We start from the raw sequence: 24,097 nt of genomic DNA, 5'->3' as shown, positions 1-24,097 counted from the left end.
AGTACAGTACGGTTTGGGTCACCTTTATCAGGCTTGCTTCTCCACTAACAAGGGTACCCTTTTGGTGGGCGTGGTGTACGACAGAAAGTTTAAGCTTTATACACATCAATACTTGTTTATAAATGTTTATTACAAACCTTTCTATGAACATGATTAAGCCTGGTTTATACTTCTGCGTCAAGTGACCGGCGTGACCCACGGCGCATGCAACGCGCGTAGCTGTGCATTTATACTTCTGCGCACTGTCTCTGTTGGTCTGAATTAACACTTCCGAAACGCTAGTGGGCAGTGAGGTGTAAATGTTCCTCTGTGTCGAGTTTCTTCTCTGCTGTTTTGCTTTTCCTGAACACTTCCGGGATGTACAAGTGGCTCAAACTCGCTCATTTTGAGGCAGGAACCGGCGGACGTGCAACAACTTTAACTATGAGGTAAACACAAAACAAAACTTTCCATCCGGAGCTCCTTCACGGGACTCCACACTTGTAAACAATCGCTCTATTGGGCTCGCGTCCAGCTCGCGCCATTTGCGCGACTCTCGGTCCCGCCCAGACTCGTCAACGCTACCAAGACGACCAATCACAGAGCTTGCGCTACGCGTCGTTGCGACGTGTAGTTACAATTTTTGAGAGGTGCACGTCAGTGACGCCGACGGCCACATCGAAGGGCTATGCGTCAGCGCCGTAGCATACGCCGGCGTTTGACGCAGAAGTATAAATCAGCCTTTAGACTATAACTGCAGATCAATGACTGCGAAATAGCCTACTGTAACGTCTGCGATTATATAAAATATATAAATGCAACATATATGAACACATACAGACCCCTTACAGTCTCCGATTTGCTACCAACTACAGTAAGGGTGCTTTCACACCTACACTTTTGTTTCGGAACGTATCTCGTTTGCCCAGTTAACGCGGTTCGTTTGGCATATGTGAACAGGGCAATCGCGCTCTGTTCCGCGCCAAAGTAATCGCTCCGAGATCGCTTGAGTGAGGTGGTCTCGGCTCGATTGAAACGAACCCTGGAGCGGTTCGATTACAGTGAGAAAGCGATCCGATCCGAGCGCGGTTATATCACAGTGTTTTATGGATATTTAATAGGCATACGGCGATATGAAGAGAGAATTATGAGTATGGCGGGAAGTTTTGCGAGTCTCCGGATGCCCGCAAACGAGTGATGATCTCCCGGTAATTTCACGTCTCCCTTCCGGTCCTCAAATAGGCATCGTCGCCCACCCTTCTCACCCCTCCCCACCGCATCTCTTCTCAGACACGTCGCACGTGCACCCTGTCAATCTCCACCAAACCACCACCTCTCCTGACAGCTTAGCGGGACACTGCTAAATAAACCCTGACACTCTGACCAATGTAAGGAGAGTTTACTCGCACGTGTCTTGTTTTAGCTCTTTTGGTCCGATTAGTAACTGCTCCAACCGCTCCAAGAGCATAGAACCGCTCCAAGAGCAAAGAGCAACAATGTAACACTTGTAATCTCTGTTTCGGAACAACTGAATCGATTCACAGGTGTGAAAGCACCCTAAAACTACAAAGCATACATTTAGTGCTTATTTAGGTTCATAAACAGCAACATAGCCCAGTCAGTGCAAAACTCATGTGTCTGTCATCTTCACCAGCACATGTAAACTCTGTTAGAGAGTAATTCTGTCATTCCGAGTTCATATTAGTCCAGAAGGCGATGATATACATGGCAGTTTGTTCGTGATTCAGGTTGCTGAAACAATTTGCTCCTGAGTTTTGTTTGGCTTCTCCTTCGTGCTTCACTCTCGCTTTTGTCCATTTCTTTCTGAATGGATCAGATGGCGGAGACACTTCAATAATAACACACACGTTATCATCAGCCCAAGAAGTTCGTTATATCAAATATAGACGCGATCGCGAGCTCCCGTAAGAAAGCGAAAACCGCTCGCACCTTCAGATGACCTCGTAAAAACAACTACAAGACACAGCAGATATTGTTCTTCTTGGCTTTCTGTCTGTAAAGACGACGACAAGGTTGACTTGAGCTTGGGTCATCCATGGCTTGTTATTATATGCATATAGTTTTGCGGAGTAATCTCTCGGCTGTGTATAAAAACATGCTGGTTCCTTTGTTTTATTCTGGCCTCACATGAGCTTGTGACGTATCTCTGGAACCAATCAGTGTTCAGCTGCATGTGTAGCTCCACCTTCTGGTCCCCCTTCTCGTGTTTGGTACCCTTTCGAAAGGGTGCCGAAAAAGTGGTACGGTTCGACCAAACCGGACCTTACCGTACCACTCAGTGGAAACACTGTCAGGTTCTATTGCCCAATTCCGAATTGTTGTGTATTTCTGATTTTTTTGCCTGTCCGTTTACTCATTGTTTTAATTGTGACCCATATCCGATTCATGTGTTTACACTTGCTATACAATTTACAACGGTGTGCATGTGTAAAGGCAGGTTCTTGCATCTACGCCACCGTCTTGCTTTTAGCTCGAACTTCGCCCAACTTTAAAAGGATTTTGAGGCGGAGGAGGAGGGAAAGGGTCCTCATCGTAGCTTGCTCCTATGGTTTATATATGGTGTCCTCCACCTTTCAGAGGAGTTTGTGGGTACGAGAGAGATCTCAGGTCTTGTAGGAGCAAATTGTGGCGACTGACTACTTTCCTCCTCCATGTTTCCTCTGTTGTTGTTGTTTATTGTGTCGACGTCTCCACACACGCTCTTCCTTCTACGTCATTAAACTGCAGAGAAGTATCACAATGTCGGAAGTTTAATGACGTACAAAATAGAATGCCTCAATAAATCCGAACTGCCTGTTTACATGAGCCATATATCTGATCTATTTCCACATACGAAGGAGGTCTGAAACTGATCTGTAAATATTCGAATGCATGTGTTTTTTTGTGTTTACACGGTCATAGAACAGATCAGATCTGTCACATATGAGCCAAAAATTGGAATTGGGTCACATTTAACTGACAGTGTAAACGGGGCCCATGATAACCAAAACATGTGGCATGCATTCTATAATATCTTTATACTTTTGGACACTTCCACAAACAAAGAGTTTACATTTCAGAACCACTTTTGCAAATTGCACCAACAGATTAGGCATAGAACGATAACCGTTTTTAAGATATACCACGGTTTAGATGTTAAGGTTTTAAAACCGCCAAAATGTTTAGCTATATCATTTCTAAGGTATGCGTAAAAATTTTTATTTACATTTTTTATTTGTTTTTTTTAGGACAACAGCATCTCCAGCAGAAAACATATTCAAAGATGCCGTTTTAAATTGTAAAGAAATCTGTACTTCTGAAGCTAATGTAGACAGCAGAAGTCATTGATTCATTTGAATTATTTAGCCTGGCATGTTTACTGTTCCAAAACATAATATTTTAAATGTTTCTTAAAATAAAATATATTGTGTTGAAAGGAAAAAAAAAGTTTTAGTTTTTAACCTAGACATTTAAAAAAGATTGTTTAAGTGGAGTAATCACAATACAGAGAAACTGTGACATTTTTATCCAAGGTTATCATATTGTAAGAATCGTACACCAGCCCATACCCAACACAGATACACCTACTATATTCTAGAAACATTAGATTCCCTATTTGAATTACATTTGCTATTTATTGGATTCATCTGATTAATAAAACAAACTGACAGCTGCAGCAGTGCTTCATACATCACGCATAAACCATGACAGACACGAAAGCAAAAAACTTACAGGAGCTTGAACCATCCCATAGCAGTGATTACAGCCAACTGCCCTCAAAGTCACTCAGACTGTTTAATGGGCGTGAAATATATGATGTTGTCATTCTGTTCAAGAATCTGAAACTTCCTGAATATTCTTAACAGCTCGCGCGCGTGGCGAAGAACTTTAAATTGACACGTGCTCGCCAAAAAAACTATCAGAAACATGCTAAGAGAAAAATCCTCGCCCTGTGGTCAACTCAACGTGTTTCCTAAAATGTTCTGCACTGTGTTTTTATGCAGAACTCTGTTTGTCTGAGTGACTGGAAATGATGAACCCACATTTCAACCCAGCTCTAATGAGATGCTTTCCTCAGAAAGGCGTGTGTATGCATTAGACACAAACAACAGTGACTTAAGCACTGTTACAGATTAATACCTGTTAGTAATTTATATAGAACAGCCTTGAAAATGAATATATTCTCCTTCAATTACATTTAATGGGCCTCTCCGGTAAAAAATCGCATCCAAAGCTCGGCTTGATGTCCAACCCGGCTGCTCAAAACAGCAGTGCAAGTTTCCCCAGCCATGTAGACTTCTGATAACTCATGCATTAGCCTCAAATGCAACACGTATGGCTCATACAGTCAGTAAACTCTTTATTAAGAGTATGCTTAAAATACATTACCAACCGTTAAACTGAACAAATGTGTCCGCAAGGTTTTATTAGCTCACCGGCTAACCCCTGCATTCACAGGATGCGCAATTGCGTTTTCATGTATGCTATAAATAACACAGCATATTTGAGTAAAGGGCCACGCAATGATAAATAAAAAAACTGTTGTTTTCTTTTCTTCCACAACTCACACACTAATTAGCATTTTGGCTAAAAGCGCTAATGAAGATGATCGAGCCTCACTTTAGCATGCTAATGCTAACGAATTTGGCGCAACCCATTTAACGCACATTCTTAACACTTGTTAGCAAACGGAAAACATATTGAGTCTTTGTGCTAATTAACGAAAACATCAGCAAAAGCTGATCATTTGCATTTGCAGATAAAAGGGCCTAAACGTGGGAGCTAATATGCTAGCGGGTAACAGTGCAGAGGAGCGGGGGCAGCGTGCACATACACAACTGATCAGCCGCAACAACTTTGCCCATAAAATCCGCTCGAACTGCTACAATCGGAGCGGTTCTTCAACCAGAGTCTGGTTTAACTTCGAGATAAAGTCGGGGAATTGGACCTGAGTGACGGATAATTCAATGTAAAAGGGTTTATGAAGCTACAGAATTACACTTACCTCACTTCCGCAAATCGTTTGCTGCACATTCGGCAGCCGCCATGTTTTTTTCTCTGTCGGTGCTGCTGTGAATGCGAATCCCACAATCCCGCTCACTGCGATACTGTACAGGACAGCAGCCGCGGCCCACACGCTCACTGCTTTCATAATGACCGGCTCTCAAGAGCTCTGCTGTCAGCGCCGATCCGACCGAACATTTCAGCCTTCAAAATTAGTAGATTATTGTTGGTAGAATGCACTATTATGTGCTATTAGCTCGTCTAGCTCGGGAGATAATGGTTTGACTGCACCGCTGCCATTCAGGGCTCAGTAAACTACTTTAATTTTATGACAGGCCAAGGTCAATAAATCAAATTCGCTGTTAAATTAATGGCTATGTTAGAATGTATCATCATCTATGCTACACTATTTTAAATAGGTGCTTCTAAGGGGTTTTACAACTGGGGTGTATTATAATAAAGCCCACAAATGTGTATATATTACATTTAAGTGACAAAAAAAAATTAATGAAATGATGAATGAATAAGCCCTTTAAATAAAAATTTTATATAAAAAACGAATAGCTAAAACAAAAAAGGAGCTCACTTACATGTTCCCTAATATATAATAGTCAGTATAAACAGTTTAATAATACAAAGAAATTAACTTATGTATTTCAGATTTTAGAATGGAAATCCGTTGTTTCACATTGATCGTCTTGTAGGAGTCTAGTATTTTCAAATATTTTGATCTTGATATTTTGACATTTCGCACTGTAAGTTACATGAAATTATTATTGTTTTACTTTAATTTTATTAATGCAAAAATGAACAAGTGAATATATATATATATATATATATATATATATATATATATATATATATATATATATATATATATATATATATATTGTGTGTGTGTGTATATATATATATATATATATATATATATATATATATATATATATATATTATTTTTAAAAGTGTGTGTGTGTGAGAGATTTTGGGGTGAAATACTACCTGGACTGTGTGTGTGTGTGTGTGTGTGTGTGTGTGTGTGTGTGTGTGTGTGTGTGTGTGTGTGTGTGTGTGTGGCATTTGTGTGCACTGTAAGAAATGCGGGGTTCCACACAATTCATTCATGTTGTCACAACGCAAACCGATTACGTTAACTTACTTAAGTAGATTGAACATAAAAAAAATTAAGTTGTCCCCCAAAAAATCTTAAACACCCTGCTGAAAAAAACAGCTTAAACCAGCCTAGCCTAGCTGGTCGACCAGGTTGGTTTTAGAGGGGTTTTGGCCATTTCCAGGCTGGTTTCCAGCCATTTCCAGCCTGATCTTAGCTGGTCAGGGTGGGAGATGACCAGCTAAAACCAGCTTGGTCAGCCTAGCCAGGCTGGGAGCCCAGCCAAAACCAGCTATGTCCAGCTTAAACCAGGCTGGTCAAGCAGGATTTAACAGGTCATTTTCCAGCCTGACTAGCTAAGACCAGGCTGGAAATGGCAGGAAACCAGCTTTGAAATGGCCAAAACCCCTCTAAAACCAGGCTAGTCAATCAGCTAAAACCAGCCAACCAGCCTAAGCTGGTTTAAACTGGATTTTTCAGCAGGGAAGTGTGCGTTTCAGCTCATATTAAATAAGTAGCTCAAAAAAAATCAGCAGAAATATTTTTGGAGTGTGTGTGTGTGTGTGATGTGTATATGCCATTCCGTAAGCTTCAGATCATACAAACAATGACAGATATTGACAGCATCAATTTGGAGTTTAATCTTAAACCACTCAGATACAGCTTTCTTCTCGGTGGACAATTAATATTGAAAAACGACATCACATCTTTCTATACATTAAATAATGCCTTGAATGTATACACATGAGGCAGCAGGATTGAATTGATCCGTTTTTTTCCCTCTTTCACATCTCATTTTCGAACAAGACAGCCTTTGAAGGGTTCAATTGTGAGCCTCATTGTTTGCATCTCCAGTCGCACAGCTATTCTGCACAAATAAAAAATGAGAAATCGATTTTCTTGCCAGCATAATGTGCCACGTCATTCCTATTAGCGTGCATTCGGCTTCGATTTAGCTTGTCAAAATCGTTATTACGAACAAAGACGACGTCCACGAATGCCAGAATAATCATACCCCTCTGGAATAAATAACATTTAGTGCAGAAACATGGTGTTGTTTAAGTACTAGTACATTCAAATACACATCGAACATCAGCGCTGAAGCATGCACGCTTTGAATCTACAGTACGGTGCAAAACAAAAGTTCTTTCCTGAGACTACGCAGCATTTAGCATCCCTTCGTAAGCAAAACATGACGTTCTCATCCACTACGTTCTTCATCGAGACAGCGAAATATGTACAGATGCGGTGGAATTCATTTGTGGTTCACCAAAAAAATCATGAGCTATTTGAATCGGAAGCTAAATTCATCAAGAACACAGCTGAAGACCCAAATTCAATTCATTAATAGACTGAAAACCGATCTTATTTCTAATCGTTCAGTGGATATGCACAATATGTACAAGCGTCAAGCACAATGGAGGAGCTTTCATCCATCCATCTGCTAATAAAGAACAGTCATAAAGGGTGAAGAGTGCGTATGTTGAGTGAAGCTGTAAGGTCCTTTTGCTTGACTGTTGGAAAACAAAAGTGAAGTGCTAGATAAGTGTTTGTCGGTCCCCTTGGCGGTCCAGCAGCTTCTCGGTACACTACACTGTGCGCGTCTCCACTTCGATCTTCTCCTCTGACTGTGAAGTCTCGGACTCTTGATGGCTGACGCTGGGCCGCACGGTCACTACAGGCCCTCCTCCGTGAATGTTATGGAGGAAGTTCCAGGTCTCTTCGGATATTTGACCTGAATCAGCACCTGGGTGACCAAAACAAAAAAAGAAGAAAACAGTTTTGAGAGTTACTTGACGCAGTTAATAATGACTATATGTATTTTAATCAGTTTCTGCTTCTTTTAATTACTATATTGTATGCTAAATTATTAGCCCTGTTGTGATATTAATTCTTTTTCAAATATTTTCTCAGGTTATGTTTAACAGAGTAAGGTACATTTCACAGTATTTACTTTTTTTTCCTGGAGAAAATTTCATTTCTTTTAGTTTTGCTGGAGTAAAAACAGTTTTAAAAGTAATTTTTTATTCGATATTTTTAGCCCCCTTTAAAGGGTCACGAAACACCAAAACACATTTTTTGAGCTGTTGTCAGTCGTATATGTGTCCCACACTGCTAAAAACACAATTAGGACACCTATATTTCACTAAAAAGTGTAAATTAGTTGTTTTTGCGTTATTTCAAGCAAATTCGTACTTCCTGTTTGAAACAAATTTTTGAAACTGCGTCATGGTCATGAGATAATAGCGTGTATTCCAGCGTGCAGACTGGACGTCTGTGCCTGAGTGAGTCTTATTACGTCTTACAGTGTGATGCATTAATGCATGAGTAAAGCTTGGTTCAAACCAATCAGCACGCTCTATTGTGTAACTTCATTAATATTCATTACTGTCACTGTGTTTAGACGACAGAGACGCCACGTTGTGTTGGCAAAACAAGCGTGAAGTGTTGCTTTTATAGTTTGCTGCAGTTAAGTTTTGTTTTCATTTTCTCTCTGTGAGAGCGCAGCTGGAGTCACGCGTGGATTAACAGTGTACGCGACACTCGACAACAATAACTTGCGTCTAAGGAGGATTATTGTTTACCTGAGAGCTGTTCTCATCTGCAAACACTAAGATCCGGATACGCTTGTAGTCTCCTCTTAATAAAGACGCAGCTCTAGTTGCTGGTGATTGTCCTGTATACAGATTTGGTAAGTGAGCACCCAGTGCTCTTTGTTTATTCAGTTTGTTCGTATCGAACAAACTATTGCACTGAGTGTAAACATGTTAGCATCACAACCAAACTTTAACCTTGTGTAGGATTTTCACTGGATTTTGTGACCGGAATAACACACGCGGTTTTCTGACGCTACCTGTCGAGTGCATCTAAGTTTCTGGGAAATGCTGAGGTTTTTTTTCTCTCATTCGCCATGCGGTATCAAACATTGCATGAAAATACACGCTTACAGCAGTTCCTCAAATCAAATATCTCGTTTGTCGCGAGGGACATGAATGAATTCCCTGAATGAAAGAGCCAAACTGCAGTTAAAGTCCACCATTAAATAATTTGGCAAATAATTAGACTACAGATGTCCATGCAAACACAGTCACTTTGTCCCCTGTGTGTGTGTATTTTGACTCTGAAACTCAGCGCGTGCAAATAGACACTCCCACACCATGCCTCTTTTCTTCCTCCGACACTCCCCCCTAAACAAAGTTGGACACGCCCACTTTTCTGACTTTTTCCAAAGTAGAGGTGTGAAAACACCCTGCTAAAACGAGGGGGTTTCATGGCCCTTATATATTTTGTAGAACATATTTTGTAGAACAAAACTATTTTGTATTTTGTAAATATTTTGTAGAACAAAACACTGATGTTGTCTAATGACTTGCCTGGTTAACCTAATAAACTTAGTTAAAGGTGCTTTCTGAAAGTTTTTGACTCTTCTAAAGCAAAAAAAAAAAAAAACATCATATGCTTGCAGATATTTCAGAAACATGCTAATTGAACATTCTTGTTTATCTGAAAAACAATGCTGAAGCTAGATATTCTGCGTTTCATGCCGGAACATCTGTCATTGTTTTGGTCATTTTTACTCGCCAGTGTAGCCGATTATATTTCAGCACTCCGGGTTTGATTCGTATCAAACAGTGTATTTGATTCGTTCAGTCAGAAAGGCTCTCAAAGCATGCACCCTTGACCAAAATGTGACCTCCAGTGGACAGTAGCAGCCTTCGAAATGAGACGCAGATTCAGAGTTCCACATGAGGTGTTATTAATTAGCAAATAATATAAATATATTACGAATGTAAACATTAGGTGAGCAGGTTAAATTGTAACCCTGTGTCCTAACAACACACTATGTGACTAGATTTGCAGTGATAAGCAATTGGGCTGTATACACCAGATGGAACATGACAGAAATGTAAATACAGCCATTTAGAAGCACAGAATAGTGCACTTACTGCACTCCAGTGAAATGGAAAGGTTTATAATCAAATCAATTAAAATTAAACCTCTTTAAGAAAATTACATGTAGATACTGAATCCCTGATATGTGCTGGCTTGCACGGAGTCACAGTCCTAAAGTTAAATTTCAAACGGTTTATTTTATTTTCAAGATTTGAGGTAAACTATCCACTGCTGCTTTCAGTAGTATGGCAATAAATGTCATATAAAATAGCATTCATACTCACATAAATAGCATTTATCACTGAATAAAGCACATAAGGTGTACCCGAGGTGATCACTGTCAGTTTTCTATTGTTCAGGTGCAAAAAAGCCGTTTGTACAATACAAATGTCAGGTGTTTGTTAGGACAAAAACTCTTTTTAATATGGAAAATATTCCTTTTATCGCGTGCCGCTGCTTTTACTTAGAACATGGTTTAAATCAGCCTTTGTTGGTGTCGTCAATCTGGCAACCGGCTCTTGCATGTGTTTTAAAGTGGGAGTGCAATACGTAATTCAACCACTGGTTGTCAAACTTACATACTGCACCTTTAAGCCTTCAAATTGCAGTTGAATAAGAGTTTCAAAGTAACTACTAAAACATTACGCACTGTCATCATGGCAAAGACAAAATCAATTAATTATTACATGAATGTTGAAACTATTAAAAAATCTGTTAAACAGCCATTGGATGATCTTTGAAAAGGAGATAATGTCACATACATGCACAACATTGTATTGTCTGCTGTTAAGTTTAAAGTATTTGTTGTGAACTGATTTGAACAAAAATGTGTTCATATGTAAATTAGAGCTGCACAATATTTGGGAAAAAAACTGACATTGTGATATTTTATTTTTCTGGGATACACATCAGGATTTTGATTAGAATTTCACTACTGCATAAAACATACTAAACCAATGACAAGCATTGAAAAAAACTGTAGAGCAAAGACATGGGTTTTCTGGTTTTCAAGGAGTATTCAGGTACACAAACTGAATAATCAAATGTAAAATAGCATGTACACTATCTCACAAAAGTCTTGTTGCCTATCCAAGTTTTAGGAACAACAAATAATAACTTGACTTCTAGTTGATCATTTGGTATCAGAAGTGGCTTAAATGAAAGGCAAAGGCCTCTAGATTATGCTTATTTTACCAAAATAAAATATGATCATGTCTTGATCTTTAATTATTTAATTAGGACAGTAAGGTCTGACTGCTTAAATGTCTTGTCACTTAACAGAAATGTGCAGTATAGAATATGAAATCATGGTGCAGTGAAAACAGAATTAATATTCTGTATAACTCCTATGAGCTTGAAGGACTGCGTCCATACATCTTTGCAATGACTCAACTTAATAATAGTCATCTGGAATGGCAAAGAAAGCGTTCTTGAAGGACTCCCAGAGTTCATCAAGATCCTTTGGATTGATCTTCAATGCCTTCTCCTCCATCTTACCCCAGACATGCTAAAAAATGTTCATGTCTGGTGACTGGGTTGGCCAATCCTGGAGCACCTTGACCTTCTTTGCTTTCAGGAACTGTGATGTGGAGGCTGAAGTATGAGAAGCTACCCTGCTAAAGAATTTGTCCTCTCCTGTGGTTTGTAATGTAATGGGCAGCACAAATGTCTTGATACCTCAGGCTGTTGATGTTGACATCCACTCTGCGGATCTCTCACACACCCCCCTACTGAATGTAAACCCAAACCATCACTTTTCCTTCAACAAACTTCTGTGAAAATCTTGGGTCCATGCAGGCTCAAATAGATCTTCTGCAGTATTTGTGATGATTGGGATGCAGTTCAACAGATGATTCATCAGAAAAATCTACCGTATGCCACTTTTACAACTGGGATCAACAACAAGACTTTTGTCAGGTAGTGTATAGTCTTCATCAAATATACATAAATACAATCAATTGGTCTTAAAGCTTTCTGTTGGTCAGTGTGTTGGTCACATAACTTTGAATATAAAATCGGCAAGTGGAAATTGTTGGCTTCATGCAAAACTCTCCAACATGTGAATTCCTAAGGAAATTACTAGATGTGACTTAGGTAAATGTGATACATTTCTCTTCCAACACTTGCTCTGTTATACATACACTCTCTCTGCGCAGCAAAAAAGTGCTGATGATCTGAAAACTCTGACACTAAAGCTGGAGATCCCTACTGCGGTACTGCAATACAGCCTGCTTTACTGCATAAAGTCACTAGTGATTGTGTTTGCTGAAAGCCTGTCTGACAAAAGAACTTACTATTATTTTTCTGCCAAAATGACAGGTTATTTTATTCAGTGTGTATTTTCATAGAAAAATAAGGGGAATTGTGCAGTTTTAGCATTTGAGAAGCTTCTTAAGATAAGGTTTCGCAATGTAGAATGCATACCACAAATAAAAAAAAATGTAGATATTGTAAAATAAATCATCCTTTCATTCACTCGATTTTGGCTTAGATTAATTCATCAACAGAAATTCTGATGAAATGTACATTCCTAAGATATTTAACTATTTTAATGAAGTACTAATCAAAACCTAAAGCTAACATTCAGTTTATTTACTTGATTAAAATTGCTCAAAAATGACTATCCTTCAGCAGGTAACTAAACATAAGATTGTTAAGGTTTAAATCGAACAGAAGACAGGACGGCTTTGGAACCATTTGACTGTAAATAAATGATAATATAATTGGTTTTTCATTTTTACTCAGAAATCAATTACTTTGAGGAAATAACATGGGTTATGAATGCTACTTCTTGTTGACTTCAAAGGAAAACAAATCTGGATTACCTGGCTTCAATGTGATGTGTCCATTTTTATTTACAGCAATCTTGGAGTTATCAATTGGCCCCGGTGGGTCTGAAACACACAAGATCATCCATTATCAAAAGACAAAGCATTTACTGCATCAAAAGCAAACATGAAACGCAACAGAAAACCAAAAATTAGTCAAGAACACTGAAAAGAAATCAAATTTACTACTTTTTATTTATCTATCGCTAGATTTTGCATTTTTAGCCTAAATTTAAAGGTGCAGTAGGTGATTGTTCTTAGAAACATTTTTTTTTGTAGTGCTGGTTGAAAGTCTCTTCACATTCATGGTTTCCGATACATTCATTCTTCCATGGCGGAGTGCCACACCAAAATTAATTCCGCCACAGCTACATTACAGCATTTCATTTAAAACATTCAGTCGTGTTTTTTTTTTATTTTTTTATAGCGAGTAATAATCGCTCCAAAACGTATATAAAGTTAAGTGAAATATAACAGCGCAAACTTTTCTGTAACATTATAGAGCTGTGCGTTATTTGTTTAACCCTTTAAGGCAGGGGTGGGCAAACTCACTCCTGGAGGGCCGGTGTCCTGCATAGTTCAGCTCCAACACTAATCAAACACACCTGAACATGCTAATCAGTGTCTACAAGATCACTAGAAAGCAGGTGTGTTTGATTAGAGTTGGAGCTAAACTGTGCAGGACACTGGCCCTCCAGGACCGAGTTAGTCCACCCATGCTTTAAGGTGACGTGCTGACTGACTGACTGACTGACTAACTGACTGACTGACTGACATGTGCGTGATGCAAGCAAACACGACGTAGCTTTCAGTTAAGATGAACACAGTTTCAATACTTATACTTTATAGATAAAGGTCTAGGGCTCTGCATTTAATGACTTTATTTAGCCGGAGTTTATAGCCGTTTTGCTTTAGGATGCACTAATGTCGCTCAGTAGGTCTATTGGAGACATTCATAAATAATCCTAGCAAATCTAATAAATGTTGGAGACGTATTTGCCACATACATACACTAAATCGCACTTCATCAGCGTTTATTTGAGAGCGCACAAGAAAATGCACTTGAGCAGCGTCTATTTAAGGCATGCGAGAAGGAAGAGGAAATTAGCGCGCAAGCAAAGAGATTCACATGCTCGTATTACATAAATGAGATTTCGACTTGTAATACTGCACACAGGACATTTGTCATTGAAATAACAACATAGGTAAATGTGTGAAAAAAAAAGCCTGCCGCCACAACTGGAAAAAATCCTATAGGAAACACTGACCTTCCAATAGTAATTAATAAAGTAAATGATGTAAATGTGTTTATATGTAATTTTATATTCTGGATAAGGCATAAAACTAAAAAACGTTCATCCAAATAAATATTGTCAAACTGACAAATAACTCAATTACGACAGGTCTCTCAAATGTCAATGAATTTAAATTTGAATTTCTGTGCAGCATCTTTAAGTAGACAGATACGTCACTCGCGCGCACGCGTGAAGCACGCATCTACCGCTGACAGAGAGACGTCATCCTGCAAACTCTGCATCAACCTGAACTTCTTTCTGAAAGACCATCGTGGGCTTGTATGCATGAAAAGAATAATCGTTTCTGAAAGGGCGTCTGCCAAAAATGCAAAATCAAAACTTTTCTAAACACTAAGGATTTTGTGGTGCAAAGTTAATTTAAACATCCAGTTATTCTTCACACCGATTGAGAAACCGGCTACTATAATACTACTAAATATAAAGAACATCTGCTCTAACTATAAAACTGAACAAATTGCTAAATACTTTTGACACATGAAAGTGTAAAGCCTGCAGGCCACAACAACTGTAGAAAGTTATTGTGTATCATATTTAACAAACCGTTTACTATGAATTTTATGTCATTTTGCTAATTTGGATAATTGAATATTAATCAGATGATGTCATTACGCTGCTGTGCCGTCAGCCAATCGTTGCATTGCTAATCATGATTTCGAGGATCGATAGATCAGTCCTTCACAACAGAAAACATTCGCAAATTTGTTTGAAGAACCAAATTAGCCAGAGATCAGTTATCAAGATTAAAAGATCCAGGATCTGTCAAATCATCTTAGATCATTTAAAAGTGCAGTAGGTAATCTGCCAAAATGCTAACCGCTTAGCATATTATCTTTAGACGGCGGGGAGGGACTGTGATTCAAAGCCACGCCTTCTGAAATCGCAAACGCGCACAGAGCGTCACAACAGCAGACAACCCACTAGTTCATGTCATTTGCCAGTCAGTTAGTGTTTGGCCGGCGGCATGCAGGAATTACATTTATTACTAAGCCATACTTACATGCTATTTCAGAGCAAATATTCAGAGTAGCATGGTAAACAGTATAGGAAGGCTGTCATTGTTAAAAAATTAACCAATGTGAATATGAAAGCAACTTCAGCTCAATAAAGCAGGTTAGGCGGAATAGCGCTATTTTACTGATGTTTTGTTGATAAACAAAAAATAAATCTACATTATCATAGCTGTAAAAGGCCCTTATAAAAATGAAAATAGTCACATCAATCTTTCGCCCGCCATGTCTTTCTCACGTCTGTGCATATAAGCTATTCATAACGCAACACAATCTAACATAAGCTTAGCCTGACTAAAATAATTTTAAAACAGAACATTACCTGTCTAACAGTAATACCTCAGCTATGGTGTCGTCCTTCCTCCAGCGTGCAAAAGTAACTCCAATATTGATTCAGGATTTTTAAGTTTAAATTTCACCGCGTCTGTGATTGTCCCGTGAACACGTATCGCTCATGCAGGCGGGCACGCGCGAAAGGTGGATCTGCGTGAACAGATGCGCAGAAGTCCGATTCTACATTTGCTGACAGACAGTTTGAGCTACTTATCGCAATTATGGGAGATGTCGGCCCGACAATATTTAATTGTATGAAAATTTTTTTGTTTTATGAACTACGCCAAATATAATAATACATATAAACACATTTCAATCATTTACTTAAATCATTACTATTGGACTGTGAAGAGACTTTCAACCAGCGCAACAAAAAATGTTTCTGAAGACAATCACCTACTGCACCTTTAAGCGAGGTACAAGAACAGACCCCTGCTAAACAAAACTGGAAAATAGTGAAAGATTTGGGAATACTAGCAAGATTTTACTTCATTTTACTACTCCAATATCTACTCCAACCATAATTGTAAGCATACCAAACAATTCTGAATAAAAACACTTGTAGGTTTAAGATTTGTCTTCTATAAGCTTGAATTGACGATCTCACAATGTGCAGTTTTGTTCAATTTGTGACGTAATTTGAACTAAAACTTGAAGACCGGGTAGGACAGACTAGCCCCTCCCCCCTTTTGCTATAATAAAATGTCTGCCAGTGAGTATGGTTGACCTTCTAAAAAAGAGGGCGGGACATGTCAGATAATAGGGAGCATTTGATTGGTCAGAATATTTGATGTAAAATATGAGGTGACGTAAAGGAAAAACAATCCATTTAGGAGGAAGTGACAAGCTTCTAGCTTTGGATGCTCATATCTTCTAAATGCAAATGTTGTCAGTGTTTTGGAGCACACTAGCTTACACATAACCTTAAGACTAACATACTGATGCGAACATCTAAAAAACTTTATTATGATCTCATGGGGACTTTAATTACTAGCACAGATTTTACTTGCATTTGCTTTGTCTGCGGTATTTACTTGATCACAAAATCATTTTATCGGTTTATCAACTCCGTATCCATTAATAACCACAGAAGAATCATGTTAATATTCGATTTCACTCTTTTGGAGGCTTTAGAAATATTGGATGAGAAACGACTTACCAATGTCCTTGCCTTTGACAAAGCTTTCCCATTCCCGGAACCACTGCATGCTGATACAGTATATCACCACAGGAGACTCCTCCTCCTGAAACGCCTTATTGAGCTACATGAAGGACAGAAAGAGGGAAAGAGAACACAGCACATGAGACCAAGCAGGAAAAAGCACACTATTGCATGAGCACATTTATTTTATTTAGGTTTCTTTTCCTATTAAAAATTTAATAAACTAATAAAAAATGTATTCCACTGCTTTGTGTCTAGTTTGTGCTAGAGGAAAACTTGGCTCTTTGTGAAAAAACCTCATTTTAATATCAACAAAAGTGATAAAGCTTATAATACTAAATCTGTTGACATTTTTTGCTATTTCTGTGAGGAACTCACACGCACGCACGCACAGTTGAAGTCAGAATTATTGGCCCCCCTTCAAATTTTTTTGTTCTTTTTTTAAATATTTTCCAAATTATGTTTACCAGAGGAAGGAAAATTTCACATTATGTCTGATAATATTTTTTCTTCTGGAGAAAGTCTTATTTGTTTTATTTCGGCTAGAATAAAAGCAGTTTTACATTTTTTAAACACCATTTTAGGGACAAAACTATTAGCCTCTTTAAGCTATATTTTTTCTCGATAAACTATAAAACAAACCCTCATTATATAATAACTTGCCTAATCACCCTAACCTGCCTAGTTAACCTAATTAACCTAGTTAAGCCTTTAAATGTTACTTTAAGCTGTATAGAAGTGTCTTGAAAAATATCTAGTAAAATATTATTTACTGTCATCATGGTAATCATCATTTAAAATGTGTTAAAAAATGTGTCTCTGTTTAACAGAAATTGAGGAAAAAATAAACAAGAACAATTCTGACTTCAACTGTATATACCAGACACACGAGGTGCTGTTTGCACGAGTGTTGGCGTTTTGTTTTATAATGAAAACACAACTCGTCTGTTGTTTATTGCGTTTCAGAAAAACAGGTTTGTCACCACTTTTGGGGAAAGGTACTTTTTAACGTAGTGCATTACAATATTAAGTTACACCCCCCGCCCTTCGTAAAAGTGCTTTACATAAACAGGAATAAAAGAGACAAGTATAAGAAAAATAAAAATAAAAACAAATAATGATTAAATGATTAAAAAAATGGATAAAAACAGATAAAATGTGTTAAAATAGGTTCTAAAAGAATGAAAAAGAAGAGAAAAACATAAGTGTGATCTGTCGGACGTAGCACAGTGCTCATTCAGTAATGGCACAGCTAAACAGATGTGTTTCAGTCTTGATTTGAATGTGCCTAATGTTGGAGCACATCTGATCATTTCTGGAAGCTGATTCCAGCAGTGAGAGGCGAAGTTGCTGAAAGCCGATTCACCCTGCTTTGACTGAACTCTTGGAATTTTTAGTTTATATAATCCTAAAGATCTGAGTGATCTATTAGGTTTGTATTCAGTGAGCATATCTGTAATTTATTGAGGCCATTTAGTGATTTATAGACAAGTAATAATACTTTAAAATCTATTCTGAATGTAACTGGGAGCCAGTGTAAAGACCTGAGGACCGGTGTGATGTGCTCTGATTTTCTGGTTCTGGTCAGAATCCTGGCTGCAGCGTTATGGATGAGCTGCAACTGTCTGACTGTCTTTTTGGGAAGGCCCGTGAGGAGGCCGTTACAGTAATCCACCCTGCTGCTGATAAAAGCATGAACAAGTCCTCACTGGAAATGAAGCATCTGATTCTTGCAATGTTTTTGAGATGATAGTATGCTGATTTACTGACTGCTTTGACATGACTATTGAAACTCAGATCTGACTCCAGAGTCACACCAAGATTCTTGACTTTATTTTTGTTGTTGTTTGACCTTTAGTGCTAAGGTACGCATTCACTTTCAGAACCTCATCCCGGTTCCCAAATGAAAAAAAAAAAAATCTGTGAATTTCCATGTGGTCTGAGCTAGCCAACTAGTAAGTGGAAGATACTAAATCCCTTACAAATCAAAACTCAGCATCATATCATCAAATTATAGAGCATGAACATAAACAACTGATGCAAAAAAAAATGAAGATACAAGATCTTGTGATGTTAAAATGTGACTTCATTGAGGTGAAAAGCTGTCTCACAATATCAGCAGCAGAGAGTGTGAGGGTGAAAATGAGGAGAGCAGCAGGAGTACAGATATCACTGAATATGTGATGAGCGTCAGGACTAATGACTGAGACCATTGGAGGATTTTGTACAAAAGTCTAAGCATTTGACAATTTTACTTATCACTGCTGCTTTATGCACGCAGAGCTGGCATAAATGCAAATTCGAAAGGAGAAGGAAAATACGAGCAAACCTTAAAAAGTGATTAATAGCAGCTCCTTGATGTATACAAATCACATTGCACAAAATATCTCACAATATCTACATGACCAAGACCATTTATAATTCTGGGTTCCCACCAGTTGTGTTGTGCCACTTGCTTTAAATTACTCAAAGGATGTTTTTCCTCTCACATAAATTTTGTGCTCCTTTATGAATGCTTGCAAAATATGTGTGTGCCCAGTGAGGGTAAATGGTCACGTATCATGTATCTAAGGCCCCGTTTACACTAGTGCGTTTTAGTTTGAAAACGCATAAGTTTTGCTACGGTTACGCCATCCGTCCACACTACGCCGGAGTTCTCGAGCGCCGAAAACGGAGCTTTTTGAAAACGCTGGAAAGGCAGTTTTCATTCTAAAACGCTGCTGCTCCGTCTCAGTGTGGATGGGGAAGACATCTGAAAACGGAGGCGGGGCTGCAAACGTTCGCCTATCTGATTGGGGCTTTTCCTCAATAAGTAGCCCACACACAGTTCAGTCTCGCATCCTCTTCTTGTAAGTTAAGACTTCGCAAGTTTGATCAAGGCTGCAGTCTCCCCCTTCTCAGTTTGATATGGAAAACATACCGAGGACATGCGTCAATCTTCAAAGGGAACAGTGTACTTTATAACTTCATTCACATCACCTTGGCTATGTTGTTTCACTTTCTCAACAATAAAATGTAAACATGATTTAAGGAACTGCCTATTTTCTTTTTAATATTAGCAACTTAACAGAAAGCAGAAATGTTGAGGCGCCGTGCTGCATGAGCGTCATCTTCACTGTGTGGATATTTATAACAAAACGGAGCCTATAACAACTGCCTCCTTTCAATTTCAGTGAAAATACGAAACACACCCTCTCTTTTGCTGAATATCAGTTTTAATAATCGATAATGGCCATTACAAAAGTATAACATACAATAAGTTTATACATTGTAGGAAATAAAGGCAAGCGATCAGTCAATGTACCTGGATTAATCATTAACTTATCTTTGCGCTTAACCAATGTTACCCGTGAACAAGTAACTTAATAGATTCCAATGACCAAAGTCAGGGAATTGGCCTATGTCGTTAGATAAAGACAACAACATGAATGAAATATCACGTTTAGCAAATATAGTGAGATTAGATCCAGCGGGAGATGCTTGATGAGCAGTCTGACAAGCAGAGCTCTCATCTGGGTAGAAATGCTGGAGCGCTTGCCCGAGAGTGTGTGTGTGGTCACGTGATGTGAGTTTTCAGCGTTTTGGTGTGGACGGAGAGCTGTTCAGAAATGCTGGGTAAAACGCGAGTGTGGACGCGGATCGTTTTCATTCTACAACGCCGTTTTAAAACTAAAACGCACTAGTGTAAACGGGGCCTTAGGCTGCGTAGTGACAACAAAGATTCATTCATTCATTTTCCTTCTGCTTAGTCTCTTATTTATCAGGGATTGCCACAGCGGAATGAACCGCCAACTATTCCAGCATATGATTTACACAGAGGATGCCTGTCTAGCGGCCACCCAGTACAGGGAAACACCAATACACTCACACATTCACACCCACACACAGCCATCGTTCCACCCCACAATAGAGATTGTTTTTCTGTAATGCAATGAAAACGACTGTACGAGTAGCGTTTTCATTATAAAACCAAAACACAAACACTCCAGTGTAAACAGCACCTAGTGTGTCTAGTTGAAATCAAGTACTTTACTTCTCATGCATTAATAATGACTGCCATTTTGGGGGGATGGGCAAAGGTCACACTTTTGATCTCAGCCAAAAGGGGTTGTTCTGCTGGGGTGGGTGCACACTTTAAAGGCGAAATTGTAAAAAGCTCCTAAATAATTTAGTCAAATAGATTGTTAACATGCTTTAATGTTATACAACACATTATTTATCACACAATGTACATTACATACTTTCAAGTACTGCAAACCTCTATTCTTAGTCTGTCATAAATGCTATGATTGAAATTCGGGTGACACTCCACACCATTTACTGCTGGCTTATTACTAGGGCCAGACAGAATCTGCGGACATTTTTTGCTATTTCTGCTGAGAATTTTGTAAAAAATCTGCGTATTTATGCAGAATTATTTTGAGAGTATGACAATTAAAACCTTAATATCTAAAATAAAAAGTAATACCTTTTTAACTTTTATTTATTTTTACAATCCAAATCCAATAAGATCCACTTTATTTGGTAAACAAAGCAAGTCTCTCATATAATATATCTACTAAAAGACAGAAAATATGACTTTACAAACAAATATTGCAAATAAATTACATGAAATTTTCATATTAGTCAATAATTATAAAGAAATTAATTTAAAAACTAAATAAATTTAAGTTTACATACATTTACACAAGAGAACAGAATCAACAATGGGTTAAAAATCTGCACAATTCTGTGCGCACAGATTCCGTATGGGCCTACTTATTACCTTATTAAGATATTAACTGTTTATTATCACTTATACTGTATGATCTTATTTTTACAAACCTAAACCTACCCAATAGCTAAACCCAACTACTACCTTACTAACTATTAATAACAGCTAATTAGTAGTTTATTAACCAGTTAAACTCTGCTGTTATTTTGAAATTTTCGTCTGGATTTTGCCTACCCAAATTCAAAAGCTTCCCAAATCCACATGCAGAGGTGTAAATGCTAAAATTTGGTATAATTTTAAAGAAAACCTTATGAATTTTCATAAAACACTATTGAAAGTGTTTAGAATAACTGTATATGTCGTCTGTGTTATAATAAACACCTAAAAAAAGAGGCACTTTTTGTATTTTTTTATAAACTCAAATTTGAAAGTGTACCTTTTAGGTTCTGTGTGGTCTAGTGTGCTGTTATTAATTTTGGTGGTTCATGCACATGTCTGTAATCATAGGAAAAAAGAAAAATGTCTCTAGCATAATCTATGCAAAAGTTATTGTATTCCAACTGATGAGAGGTGCTATACAAGCCACAGGGATCGATCAATGTTTTCATATTTCACTATTGTTCTGTTTGATCAAGCATAATTCACCGTGTTTGGACGTCAGACATATAAAAGGATTACTTATGCACATCACCTCAAACACAGAGGAGAAATGGCCCTGAAGCGCACAGCATAAGGTAAGAGATGACAGCTGTCTGTGCTATCTGGGGCTGCTTATTGATCATAAATATATTGTTTTCACTTCTGCACCATGGAAAGACCGCAATTCATTCGACAACTGTTTGATATGTGAATATAAATCAGTAAAAAGAATGCTAGCACCGTATGAGCACTGGCAAGAGCTTTCATTTGAGCTATAACTTGTACGTGTGTCATATGAAAAATATAAAAATGAACCAATGTAAAATACCTAGCTCGGGTATCCAAAATACTACTAATATCGATACCACTTATCGGTTCGGTACTTTAACGGTTCGCTTATTGGTACTTTTTGTAGTTTTTCTTTATAAAAAAAAAAAAAAAAATTAACAGAATTTACAACTTTCTTTTATATTTATGTTTTATATATAAAATAAGACAAAACCAATAATTGTAAAACAAATTAAAAAAAAATTTCCTGTAAAAAAAATGTACAATGGTTTGAAGGAAAATGAGTCTCAGTTTTTAACCATTCTTTTTGAGAAAAATCATCAGCCTAAAATTTGCAGTTTCAAAAAGTTATAAATGATTATTTGTGTGGTATTTTGAGTGGAAACTTCACATACACATTCTAGGGATATCAGAGACTCATTTTAGATCTTGTATAAAAAAATTAATAAATAAATATATATATATATAAAAAAGGGGCAGCATTAACAACAGCAGCTGCGGCTCTTACCCGAACAAACATGTCCAGTTCATTCTTGCGTCGTTTCTCCAGCTTCTCAATCTCATTCTGGCAGGTGTGGCAGACATACAAGTGATTGACGGCAGGTCCGCCTCCATACCTAAACAACAGTGAGCCAACAATCAGCATTTAATAAAAACCTGAACTCGCACAGGAAGCCAGGAAAAGAGAAGTGACAACTCTTACCTGCTATAGAGATGGTCCCACACGTTTTGGGGAATCATCAAAACAAGGTCATCAATGTATGCGGCCTTATTCGGCGGAATACCTGTTAAAATAGAAAAATAAAACAAGACATTTTGAGTTAGATTTTTGCTACCCAATATGACAATTGGGGACCTTTTCCATAAAAGTCATCATGAAACTGCTTTGAAGAAGATTCATAAAAAACTAGAAGCTTAAGTTCGTAGTTGTGATGAGAATGTGACATATCATTTTAGTGGGTCAGACCTTTGAATCTTGTTTATTTCACGAGTTCACCTGCTCAATCAGTTGCATCAACATGGTAAACCATTTTGGAGATGCTTTACTGAAGCGGGGGCCTGAGCTATCAAACCCGTAATGCTGTGTTTACATGAGACGTGGCATGCGAGGATAAATAGACACGTCAACATTAAGTTTACTTGCTTCATTCGTGCGTCAAATCCGCTTCATGAGCGCGTCAAATTTACTTCACAAAAAAGCTAATTCGCGTCATGTCTGGCTGGTTACTCTAGCTTCATTGCTAAACAGCGAACATTAATTTTATTGAGAAAATAGCTGTGTTTTTGTGGTTTTATGAAGGCTGAAAAACAGCGTTGATTTGTTTGGAGCCGTGCCTGAGTCAATTAAATCCATTTACAGGTGCACCCAGCTCTGTGAATTCCTCAACTCCTCCAGAAACTATACCTGGATGATGGAAGCTTTCAGCCATATTTCAGACTGAGCCCAGCCCAGTTTGACTAACTGTTGTCTGGTGTCGGCAGGAGGATTTTCACCGGGACACCAGCAACTGGCGCCATGTCAAAATCACACCTCCCAACAAAACAAAGCTCTTGGTTAATGCGCCACGAATGTCTGCTGAAGTTCAGATTTTCCGACTCAAGCGATTCAATAAATTGCACAAACCGCTCAACTTGCGCTGCTTCATTAGCACAAATCACCTCATCTGCGCGTATTGCACCGCAGGATGTCTATTCCACTGAGCCACAGTGTCACTATTATTCATATTTTCTTTTTTATATTTCTTTATTTTTCTTTATTTTATTAAGCACTGACTTGTATACAGTTATATATTAAAACATGAATAGATTTGTTTTTCTTTTACGG

At 38.1% G+C, this 24,097-nt stretch overlaps 2 protein-coding genes across 2 annotated transcripts in view; both read right to left on the bottom strand.

The window, feature by feature from the left end:
• The window catches only part of zzz3 (zinc finger, ZZ-type containing 3), a 61,802-nt gene extending 56,701 nt beyond the window's left edge, over window positions 1–5,101 (bottom strand). The window contains exon 1 of the mRNA XM_005163282.6: window positions 4,985–5,101. The gene's annotated coding sequence lies outside the window, so the exon portion shown is untranslated. The remainder of the gene's footprint in view (window positions 1–4,984) is intronic.
• A 1,607-nt stretch (window positions 5,102–6,708) lies between these two features.
• The window catches only part of usp33 (ubiquitin specific peptidase 33), a 60,417-nt gene continuing 43,028 nt past the window's right edge, over window positions 6,709–24,097 (bottom strand). The window contains 5 exon segments of the mRNA NM_213227.1: window positions 6,709–7,838; window positions 12,811–12,879; window positions 16,629–16,731; window positions 22,781–22,889; window positions 22,976–23,057. Coding sequence (NP_998392.1) covers window positions 7,681–7,838; window positions 12,811–12,879; window positions 16,629–16,731; window positions 22,781–22,889; window positions 22,976–23,057 — 521 coding nt within the window. The 3' untranslated portion in view covers window positions 6,709–7,680.

Source organism: Danio rerio, chromosome 2, assembly GCF_049306965.1.
Source record: "Danio rerio strain Tuebingen ecotype United States chromosome 2, GRCz12tu, whole genome shotgun sequence".
NCBI lineage: Eukaryota > Metazoa > Chordata > Actinopteri > Cypriniformes > Danionidae > Danio > Danio rerio.
The sequence above is the reverse complement of the archived record's forward strand: the minus strand, read 5'-3'. Positions and strand labels throughout refer to the sequence as shown.